Consider the following 12,527-nt stretch of genomic DNA (forward strand, 5'->3'; position numbering starts at 1 on the left):
GTTCCTCAGTGAAGTTTTAACTGTAGAATTAAAGGTGTTGTTTTATGTTCTGCTGGCCGGTGATGCAGCATTGCACATGTTAAAGTGTTCAGTTATGGATCCAGTTGTCAAAATGCACTATTCACATCAGCACGCCATGGTGATCCTTATGAGGTAACCCACTTTTACCCCTTTTCCACCAAAAAAAGAACTGGTTCGGAACTGGTGCTGGTTCAAAGTTGGTTCAGAGTTGGTTTACCTTGCGAACCGCTTCAGAACCTATTTGTTTTTCCACTGACTAGAGCGCATTACGTCACTGTGTACGTCGCCATACGTCTTAGAAACGCCAGAAACGCTTGCAAATACAACATTACTTTCGGATTATCTCTAACTCGTGTACCAAGAAAGCTTTAAAAACAACTGAAATATGCAAGTCTTTTAATCTTTTCGTTTGATATGTAATCTTTTCTGATAAGTTATGTACCCCTGTCTTGTGTCTTTTTTTCTTTCCATTTATTTGTTCTATATTGTGACGGTTTTCCTCTTTGCTTATAATGTCTTCAATAAAAAAATTACAAAAATAGAAACGCTTGCGTTAACTTCAAGCATAACAATTACAAAGGCGGACTCCATCTTGTTTCTGCAAATGTTTCTCTTGGCTTTGTGATCCTTTATTATGGTCAGAAAAGATGTTCAGAACACATCTAAACCCGCCCCCAGCCCCCGACGTAAGCATGACGTGGTAAAAGAATGGTTCTAGTCCAGCAAAGAGTTGATGCCGCTTTGGAACCAGTTCTCCTGGCCGAGAACCGGTTCTTTGGCTGTCGAAACACAGGCTACGTTCACAATGCAGGCTGAAATGACCTAATTCCGATTTTTTGCCCCTATGCGACCTGTATCTGATTTTTTCATGACAGTCTGAACGACACAGATCCGATCTTTTCAAATGCGACCCAGGCCACTTGGGTATGTGGTCCAAATCCGATATGTATCCGATCTTTTGAAATGCGACTTGAATCTGGACGGCCAGGTCACATATATCAGACCCGCACGTCATTGCACGCACCTGTAGCTAGCCAATACACTCCAACTCCAACGCGTTTCTGCACTGTTATGGGCCGCTGCAGACGTGTCTCTTCCCCAGTGTTGTGCCTGAACGCGTTCAATGAACGATAGTGCATGAACGCGTTCATATTTTGGTCCCAAAATAAACGTACTGTGTTACTGCCTGATGAACATTACAGTTAACACGTTCATTCTGGTGTCTGTGAATGCGCGCTCTCTGTCAATTTAACTTCGTACAGTAGGGTATCAAATTTCTATAGAGCCTTCCAGGCGAAAACCTGGCTAAAACTCATGTAAATATGCCTTAAAATGTAGCGAAAAAACACCCAATCTGGCAACACCAGCCACCAGTGTCGCACCGCCTGCCGCCGTCGACAAAGCAAGCCAGGAGTGCCGAGGACGCGTAGTATCATTTAAACGGGTTATATGACGAGGTCGGTGAGGATCGCAAAAATCTTACATTTATGTAACTTTGCCCGTCGATAAAATAATTGTTGTCTGTGTTTGTATATGGGCTGTGGCAATAATAATAATAAAACAAAAGCTCGCAACATATGGAAAAAAAGAACTATTCCGCAAACAAGCGACGTTGTTGACCGTTGAGTACTCTTCTGCGCATGCGGGTCACTTCTGGGTCATTTCACGTTCACGTTCACACAAGAGACCACAAAAGTTCGCATTTAATTGGAAATGTGAACGGCCTTGCAAAAAAATCGCATTTTTTCAAAAAATCAGAATTGAGCATTAAGCCCTGCAGTGTGAACGTAGCCACAAAGAACTGGTTTGCATGCAGGCACTGGCTCCGAACCGGCTCTCAAAATGCTTTGGTGGAAAAGGGGCTTTTTATGTTTTTTTAGGCTACTGATAGGAACTGGAGTCTTTCATTGGTGTTAACCTCATTCATTTGTAAAACTTTTAAATGAGGGGAAAACAACAACTTCTTGAAGTTCACATGCATGATCTTAAAAAAAAAAATCTTCTAATAAAAGCATCTGCAAAATTCATAAATGTTTATACCTTCAGAGTGTCAGGGGTTGTGTGTTTGGTACAATTTAAAGAATAAATGATAATATAAGACTTTAATAAGAGACTAATAAAAACCAAGAAGAGCACCCCCCCCCCCACCACCGCCCACCCCAAGAAAGCGTATCCTTGCGCTGTAACCATACTCCAACCTAAGAGGGAGATATAGGGCTCTGTAGGAGGAGGAATAGCAGGCAGAGAGGACCAGAGAGGAGCCTGTGGTGGGAGGAGCCAGGGCAGAGACAGAAGGAACTGGAGCAGAGATGGACCCAGAGCCATGACAGGATGAAGGTCCATGGAGGAGCCTTGGTAGACAGGCTGGGCGCAACCAGCAAGACAACTGACTGAGGTGGAGACTCAGGCGGAGCCGAAGAGCCGAAGACCCAAGACGACACAGGGCCACGGTGGAACTGCAGGCGGGAGTGACTGAAGTGGAGGCGCAGACCAAGGCAGAAACAGTGGGAGTGATGACAATGATGGAACTGTGGCCAGTTTCACAAAGCTATTTTAGACCAGTCTATAGTGTTATAGTCGATTCGCCATGTTTTTTTTTTGCTTTGAAAAGTGTTTTATTTTACCCAGAATGCATTGCAATGTAATCCTACTTAAGATAGAGTCTTAAGTGCTTTGTGCAACGGCCTGATTTAGAGGTCTATCTGACGTCTGACTATCTACTATATCTAAGCCATTGTAAAAGTCTATATTTGTGAAACCGGTCCCTGGAGGGAAGGAGGAGCCTGCCGGAGCCAGAGGGTGCAACTGCTGACTCGGAAGTCTGAGGCGGAGTGATAATAGAACCAAGGTGGAGTGACAAGGGAGCCCGGTGGTGCCCGAGGGAGGGCAGTCCACGATGGAGCCGAGGTAGTGTCGAAACCAAGGCAGAGCCGACAGGCCGAGGTGGAGTATGTGGCCCAGAGGCTAGAGGTGGAGATGAGGGATCCACAAGCCAAGGTGGAGCTGATGACCGAGTAGCCCCAGACGACGAAGACTTGGTGTTGGACAAAGAAGAAAACTTGGAGCTGGACCCAACGAGTGATTACTTGGAGCTGGACTCAACAAGTGACAACTTGGAACTGGCCATATCCAGCGATGAGTGAGATGACTTGGAACTGGATGGGAACAGTTGTGACTGAAGACCAGAGATTACCTCATGTAGCTCATGAAATAACAGCCTTTGAGACCCAGCATTGTGTACGCACCTATGCCTTTGGGATTGTGAGCAGAGCTCCAATTCATTCCCTCAAACTCCCCTAAAATGCCCTCCGTGATGCACGTTGTTGCCAGCTTGCACACCTGTACAGACTTTGTGTTGGGCTCGGGTTCTGGGATGAAAACAGCAGGCTCGATCCTCGCGGTGGGCTCTTGCTCCGTTGCAAATGGGTCTGGCGTTTTACTTGTCAGCGAGGCTGATGGGAAAAGGTGAGTCACACAGCACCAGCACCTACTCAACTTACTAAGTCCTCCTCAATCCTCGAGGGAGTGATCCCTCTGTCCCAGAAGGAGGAGGTGGACAGTGGGGATTTCCGTGTTAATATTCGCCGATAAATCTTGTCTTTTGGGTCTTGTGTTCTGTCAGGGGTTGCGTGTATAGTAAAATCCAAATATGATGCGTGAAGCAGATCGAGATTACCGAGAACAATAATACGAGACTGTAATAAATTTGTATACTTCGTACACACATTCCACTTCACAGAGCATCGGAACTTTGCAGGTATGCTCATGACCCTAAATGATAAAATAACCACACAACTACAAACCAAATACTAGTTCAAATCCAACTCAAAAATGTCTTCGGGTCAAACTAGGTTTAATTTGAAGAAAATTCTTTAAAGGGTACATATCATGTTTTTAAATAATTCATTTTTACATATAAATCATACATTTGTGGTCTATATAAAACATAACTGCAATGCTTGGGTCTGAATTCCTCATTATTATAGCTCCACAGGCCCCTTTTCTACCCCTTTTCTGATGTGCGTCTGTGAGCAAGTCGTTTCAAAGCGGCCTCTTTAAATAAAAAGGAATTGCGTCTTTCCCCGCCCGCTCTCCAGGTCACGGTCGGTTCAACTCCCCGCGTTCGGCCATTATTGTAGTTTAATTAGAGATATACGATTACTAGCTTCAAAGAACATTTTTATTCACACGTTAACAAAATGTCAACAACGGAAGACTTGTCCATCAAGCCTTAACGTTACATATTCGAGCCAGAGCGAGCGATTTGAAAAAGACGACGACATACGATATGGATGCAGTGGTATGTAAGTTAACTATGTTGTGTTATTAGTGAAAGTCGACTATTTCTCTTGTTAAAACAAGCACACTGACAAGATAAATGACTACGTCTAATCTTACCACTAAAAATCTGTATTGATAATGACATAATAACTTACGTTTAGAAAAGCATCACAAAACACAGTAGCTAAATGATAGAAGGAATTTACCCCTCATTCAGACGAAGTCGATCGGCAAACCCTTCTTTATACTGGCGTATGTTGCTGAAGTGGGAATCCTTGAAGTGCTTCAGGTCACTACATCCAACAACCGAACATTTTGACTTGCCCTCTCGTAACTTCTGCATCATTGAGCTTGGACTACAAAATCGGAGCGAGAAATAATAATGGCGGATTGCTCGAAGTGTTGGACCGGTAGTCGAAGTCCTTATTTGGCAGTTCTGCTGAAAATACTGTGATGTAATTGTTCAAAAAACGTAGAAAACGAAAATGACCAAAACAGAATATAAAGATATAAACGAAGCACCTGAAGAGAATAATTTCATCTTTTCTGTACTTATAAACACTCACAACAAAATGCACTTAAGGGCTAAAAAAGTGGATTTTGCAAGATATGTCCCCTTTAATATTTTGCACAATATTTACTATTAGCTTAGCATTTTCTTTGTTATGTAGAGCATTTGTCACTTTAAATAGGAAGGTTGTTGGCTATGTAGACATGTTGCATTGTTGATTGCCGCAGAGTTGTGTGAGTGATCACTAACCTGAGACCAGGGTCCAGTGCTCCAGACCGGTGGGCATGTGTGTGTGTTGCAGGTCTGTTTGCGAGACAGTGGTGGTTGTGCACACTGGTCATCGGTCACTGTGTCCACCTGATCAGGGCCTGTTTTTTGAAGACAGCGCACCTGTCTGATCTGCTCTCCAGATCCACAGCTGCGACTGCACACACCCCAGTCCTCCACACTCCAGCTGTGGTACACAACAGCACACACACGACATTTTTATAAGTTCTTTACATCTAGAAAGAGTTCTTTGTCGATACAAAGAATCACTAATTCTTATCACATGTGCTGAGTTCAACCCAAGCTTTCCCAGAGCATTCCTTTTCCACTGAGGCAAAGGCAATAAAGAACTAGTGAATACTACAAGCTTCTCAGTACTGAATATTGTATATGGCTTACTATTCACAAAAAATAACATACCAAATCATATGATAAGCATTTAAACAGTATTCTGAGTCATATTTTGCTTTTTATTTCTTAATCAACCATGTAGGAAGACACATCATGGCCAGTGGCGGTTCTACTCTGAATTAGACCCAGGGCGAGACCGCCTTCGAGCAACCCCAAAAAAAAAAACAACAACAACAAAAAATTTTTTTTTTAAATAACCGCATTGGTTATTGCCTTAAATTATATGCATGGCACACTTTTAGTTATAGCTTGTTAAACAATATTTGTCACGAAATGGAGTTTTTAAAAGTAAATGGGTCTGAGTGATACTTATTTAGTAACACAATACTTATCTCTTATCTCTTAAATAATTTTGAACAGCTCTCATATTAAACACTGTCCAAAATATTATAGACCTAAAATAGCTTTTGTAGCCCCATGTCACTCTTAAAATGTTAGAATGTTAGAAAATAGAAAATTGTACTTTGCATATAGGCTACTGTAAAAACACAAAGTTGATCATTATGTAAATAATTTTCATTTCATGAATATAGTGACCAACATGATCACATACACAAAAAGCCTAATACACAACACAATCAATTCACCAAGTTAATAACATTAAAGATTTGTTTTAAAGGAGTGTCTTTTATCTTACCTACTAAACTTAAAAAAAGGTTAACACAAAAAGAGATTTTATAAAAATATATGAAGAGTTCAGATGCAAAAGCCTCTAAATGCCATTTGAAATTTTCTTCTTTAATGATGATTTTTATCAATCTTGTATATTTAAGTTCAGTAATTTCACTTAAATAACAATTAATAGGTAATTATCATTGCCATTTAAGTGAAATTTCTGAACTTAAATATACAAGTTTGATAAAAATCATCATTAAAGAAGAAAATTTCAAATGGCGTTTAGAGGCTTTTGCATCTGAACTCTTCATATACCTCATATTTCAGCATTCAATCATCTCTATAAAAAGAATGAGTCAATAAAGATACATTCCTGACATTTATAATGCACAGTAGCTTATCTTTTATTATTAATAGTAAAATTCGGACCGATTTGCCCATGGCTGTCGTTGCTATACAACCATGCACTCATTACACTGCGCTCTCCTCAATGAAAAACAAGTTTTAGTAGCTTATGTATTTCCACACAGAAAAACGCTTGCTGAAGCTCTGCTAAAAGATTTTTTTATGGAGAAGTGTTTGGGTGCACGAACACTCCCATACTGAAAAGTTTATGAGCGCGCCTCCCGCGAGCGCATAATGAGCGCGCTTCCCGTGCGCCTAATCGTCTATTTGAAATAACGACCTCGAGCGCGCAAAAGACGCGATACGCGAACTAATCAAGAGACCCCCTTGACATCGCTTCTGTGCACGGCACCTTCTCAGCAATTAGGGGCGCCATTGCCAATAATTGAATCGAAATGGTAAAAAAATAGAAAACCTTCGAGGCACAGAGGATTTTTTTAACTGCTCATGCCGCCCCCCATGTGACATGAAGAAATGCCGCCCCGGGCGACTGCCCGGTTCGCCCGTGCCTAGAACCGCTACTGATCATGGCCATTTTCCAGGATGACAATGTCAAGATTAACCAAGCTCAGATTGTGAAAAAAAAATGGTTGTGAGGGAGCATGAAGAATCATTTTCACACACGAATTGGCACCTTACATTCACTGGAAGTCTTTGGGTTGTGCTGGAGGAGACTTCACAGAGTGTTGGACTCTTGCATTGCCAATACAAGATCTTGACCAAAAATGAATGCACATCTTGATGGAAATAACATCACAACACTTATTTCCATCAAGAGGTGATAATGCAAGAGTCAAGCATTCTGTAAAGTCTACACCAGCACATCCCGACACATTGAAAATAGAGAAATATAGAGTGGTAGTATGCTATTCTAAACGTACCAATTGAATGTGGCGACAGTGTACTTTCCCACAAGCATCAGCTCTGGTTAGCCGAGTTGTAACACCGAGACACCTTGATTATCAAGAGCGGATGGTTTGTTGACTTTCAGCAAAACCAACCAGTCAAAACATCAGCTCATCAGTTGTCCCCGAATTCCCCAAACAACCTCAAATCCCCCCCGTCCTAAATGATATTTCTCAAAGCAGTGCACATCATCTGACTGGAATGCTGCAACAGCTCTGATGAATGTAATTGCCGCAGTGACCTGATCTGCTTTCATCTTAAAAGAGCACTGGAGATGTTCAACATGGTATGACATCCTCAGTTTCTGCTCTTTAAAATACATATGATATTTATATGGTGGAATCAGACATTTGACCTACTTTAAAAGGTAAATTTGGCAATGCCTTGGTCGGACGGTTGTAGTAATTAAAGGAACTTAATAATATATCAAAGGGAATATGTGGCCTCTGTTGCCATAAACCTGCTTGTGTAAATGTATTAATTATGAGCTGGATTAAACATTCGCACAGCTATAATTTCACCAGGGTTCAGCTTTCACCATTTGAGCCGTAATGCACACGGTACAGTTGGGACTCTTTGGGGGAAGTCGTCTGGCAAATGAGACTTTAGTCCCATAAATATGAGCGAACTGGGGCATTGTATTATATACGTATCTATCAGTTTTATGTTATGAAAGTACACAAAATGAACAACGTTATTTCAGTACAACACAGTAGAACAGATGCTTTTGTGTGGAGGAAGACGACATTAACCTTCTACCTCGAGCCACAGTGATGTCAGGCTCTAAATGTGAACCTCCACCTATTTCCATGATGTAATGGCTTCTCCATGACACTTCTGGCACTGAGGACATAAGATCAAATAATGTAGCACCCTAAAATACTTCGTAAGTGTGTCTGTGCATGCTGTCTACATAAAGGAGATGACATACAACTGTCTACTTATGTCATAGCAGTGTAAGTATCTGAAGTCAGTGAGAGAAACATGTATATCACAATGTTCTCAAATTTTTGCTTGATTATGATAACGTGACCATATCGATTTTTGGACGCTTAAAGGGATAGTTCACCCAAAAATGAAAATTGATTTTCATTTGATTTCATTCAGATGATTTTTTTTCTCTGTTGAACACAAAAGACGATTTTGAAGAATATGGGTAGACAAACAGTTGATGGGCCCTGTTGACTTCCAAATAGGGGTGTAACGGTACATGTATTCGTATTGAACCGTTTCGGTTCGAGGCTTCCGGTTCGGTACGCATACAAACCGAACGATTGCTTGGACCATTTTTCCTGCCGGCAAAATTCGTGCTGACGCGGCCAACAAAACGTTGCGCAAAATCAAATGGCAAGCGTAATGAAAGCAGAACGAAACTGCGCTGCTCGTTATGTGCTTCATGGATCGTTTATCAGTTCGGAGTTCGGACCAGCAAAATCTGTGCAGCGCGAGCCGATCTCGATCAAGCAACACTGTTACCACACCGCGCTCCGGTTAAGAAAACATTTGAGTTCGCCGCTGAGGTAATAACATCGCTGCGAGATCTAGTGAGAAGCGTTCACATTTCTCCGTTATTAACCGTAGATCTCTATTAGATCAAACAGCGCTGTCGTGGAAACCAGGAGAAACATTGTGCCGTGAATGAACTAGTACTTTACGTCCACAGACCAGCGACATTCACCATGGATTTAATATAGTAACACTTATAGTAACACTAACTGGAACCAGTTTGGCTGGAATGGTGAAATGCTTTCAAGTACTTCACACATCTTTTTCCAGCACTTCAAAATTCAAATATTATATAAATAAATATATATTTAAATGTTATTTTTAATGTGATGACCAAAACATTATTTGTTTATCCTTCAAAGATGACCCATTTATAAACCTGAAAGTTTCAAGATCTAGGAAAACTCACACTTACTTAAAAATATTTTTTCTTTAAACAAATAGGAAATTTCTCTGGCATTTCTTTCTTTTTGCTGTATCGAAAACGTACCGAACCGTGACTTTAAAACCGAGGTACGTACCGAACCGTGATTTTTGTGTACCGTTACACCCCTACTTCCAAAAGTTCATTAAACCTAAAGGGGTGGTTACTAACTTTATTTAGTGTGCAATGTTGCTTGCTGTTTGAGCATAAACAACACCTGCAAAGTTCCAACACTCAAAGTTCAAAGCAAATGGAGATATTTGCTTTTAAAGAAATTGTTTTTTAAGGACTACAACAAACGGCTGGTAGGGACTTCATGATATTCCTCCCGGGTTAGTGACATCACCAACCCTAGAATTTACATAAACCACACCCTCGGAACACGTTTTATAGTTTATCAAGACAGAAGCTGCGTCCCAATTCTCATACTATCCGTCCTAAATAGTATTCGAAAATAGAATTAGTACATCCCAAACTGTAGTATGTTGAAATGAGTGTCCCAAAGAGACCCTACTTTATCAGGTCAGAATCCGAAGTGCAGATCGATGCACACTTTAACGGCTGATATTGCCCACAACCCATCGCACGCTGGACAAGGATTTCGGTTAGAACTACAAACACTAGTAAAAAGTGTTAAAAAACTACAGACATGGAGGACGGCGGTTTGTGTAGACATGTTTAGATAAAGGGGTTTGAGTGATTAATTATCAGTATCTAACCTGATGAAAATGTATTTATTTAATGGTGGCTACATTATTATATTGCATCTGCAGAAGCATTGTGAACCCTTTTAAAGATACATTAGATAACTTTTAAATGTGTTTGGGCAAACAGGTCTGATCCTTCATTACAATTAGCCTTAAAAAAATGGGTATTTTTTTTTTTTTTCATCTTCATGTAAACCACAATGATTTCCGGGTTGATAGTTTTCCCTGTTCTCTGTTCTTTATACCATAAATTAAATGCATAGTAATCTACATCTCTGGCTAAATCGACAGCCTCAGTTCTTGCCCCGGGTTGTGTTTAATGTGTAGCCTATATGCGCGTCCTTCATGTCAACAGTGCGATTGTGTACCGAGTCTGCAAGGTTTTTAACCTTGGCCTCTCGTAAACCCGAAGAGTTCAAGCCAAACAAACAGGACATCAGATAAACGTGAGGCAATAAATGGTGTTTACAGAGGCCAGTTAATGAGGTAGAAAAACACTGACACAGAGAAGACCCCCAGTAAAACATCATTTAAACAGTAATGCTCAATCTTGCCTGAAACACCTGTTAGAGAAGTGACATCATGATGGAATAGACAGCAAATATTGGCAGCGCTGTGTTCTTGGACAGCCAAGAGTCTCCCAACCCCCAAAACCTACTCTATGAGAGTATGTGAGCGCAAATGGTTTTAGCTACACAACCACAACCCCCACCTCACACACACCCACATATATACACACACTGTTGTGTTACACAATTTTACTCAAAGTAGGCATTCATGCTGCATTTTCAGTGTTGCCACAAGGGGCCTCCAGTGAAAATGAAGTATGCTTCATTGTATTGAATGTGTACTAGTTATGTACTTCTCACAAGTATATACGTATATATATATATATATATATATATATATATATATATATATATATATATATATAACATTTTATATATATATATATATATTTAATATATATATATATATATTTAAAAAGTTAAGTGTTCTTAAAAAGTCTAATCACTTAAGTGTACTTAAAAAGAGTACAATTTCATGCCTATTTCATAACACACTTATGCAACTTTAAAAAGAACACTTTTGTAATGTCAAATTAAAAAGATTACTTTAAAATACCTTTTTACATCATTTTGCCAAAAAGTAGGCCTACACTTATTTTGATGTGTAGACTAATACAAGTATTGAGTACTAAAGCATGTTAAGTACTTTATTATGATTTTAAGTGTGTTATTCGTTATTAAATTTAAAGTATATATATATATATATATATATATATATATATATAACATACATACAAGTTTCAACAGAAATTGTTTATATACAACCGCATATGGTCACTATACACTGAAATAGTAACCTAAAAATGATAACATCTACATTAACTTGTTTTATTCAAGTAAAAATGATTTAACATCACTGTGTAAGCTAAATACATTAATATATACCAACAAAATTCATTATTGGTTAAATAAGGAAAAAATGGCTCTTTAAGGTGACAATTTCAGGTTTCAATTCAAATGTGTAATAGCTTCATACTGGTTTTGGATGTTCTCTCACTCAGGGCAAAACGCCCAGGAAGATTCAATGTTTGGACGGATCAATTTACAGGACAAAGTCAGCGCTTTCTGGGAAGACTGACATAAGAGGACACGAGAGCTCTGACTAGAAGAAAGAAAGGCAACCGGTTTTATTAGACGCATCGAGAGATAGACCAGTTGACTTAATTGACTCAAGCACTATCTAACAAACACCCAACACTGCTTTCTATGGAAGCACTAAGAAGATACTTATTATTACAGTATTATTTTTTTCTCTCGTTTTCTTGTGATCTTAACATAACAAAAGCCTTTTTTCTTGTAATCTCAACATAATAAACAGCTGTTTTATCATGATCTTGAGTATCCTGATCATAAACACATGATCCTGTTGACAGATTAATAGTTCTCAACGAAGTTTAATAGCACATACAGCAAAAGGGATTCACAAACACCACTAAATGTGACCCTGACCAGACAAAGAGTGAAGGCTAAACTATATAGTGAACTAAACAAGGTAATTAATAGAACACAGCTGTAACAAATTAACTAATATTGACGTGACATTAGCAACTAAAGAGTGGTGGGAAATCAAACAAAGGAAGGCATGATCTGAAGAAATACAAACTAAAAGTCCTTCAACTGAATAAAACTGAACATAATGGTGATTTAGGAGCAGCGTACTTGGCTATAAATAAAAAGTTATTGAAGTTAAATAAAAAGTTAAATAAAAATAAAAAGTTTTACAAAACAAAAAGAAAAATTATTTATTATTATTGTCCATTATTTTATTATTATATAACAGTCCCTCCAGAAAAACGTGATTATGCGATTGCTGAATTCAATGCAAAATCAGCCAAAGTCCGCATATTTATGCGGGGGCCGCATTTTTTCAAATACGTCGCACTTTCGTCGCATAAATTGCCGAT

General features: G+C 39.4%; 1 protein-coding gene across 3 annotated transcripts in view; it reads right to left on the minus strand.

Moving 5' to 3' along the window:
- The window catches only part of adamts16 (ADAM metallopeptidase with thrombospondin type 1 motif, 16), a 123,393-nt gene that overhangs the window by 4,792 nt on the left and 106,074 nt on the right, over window positions 1–12,527 (minus strand). For all 3 annotated transcript variants that reach the window (XM_039655089.2, XM_039655098.2, XM_089117447.1), the window contains one exon: window positions 5,063–5,267. In XM_039655089.2, coding sequence (XP_039511023.2) covers window positions 5,063–5,267 — 205 coding nt within the window. The remainder of the gene's footprint in view (window positions 1–5,062; window positions 5,268–12,527) is intronic.

Source organism: Pimephales promelas, chromosome 12, assembly GCF_988280905.1.
Source record: "Pimephales promelas chromosome 12, fPimPro1.hap1.1, whole genome shotgun sequence".
In the NCBI taxonomy this organism is placed as follows: domain Eukaryota; kingdom Metazoa; phylum Chordata; class Actinopteri; order Cypriniformes; family Leuciscidae; genus Pimephales; species Pimephales promelas.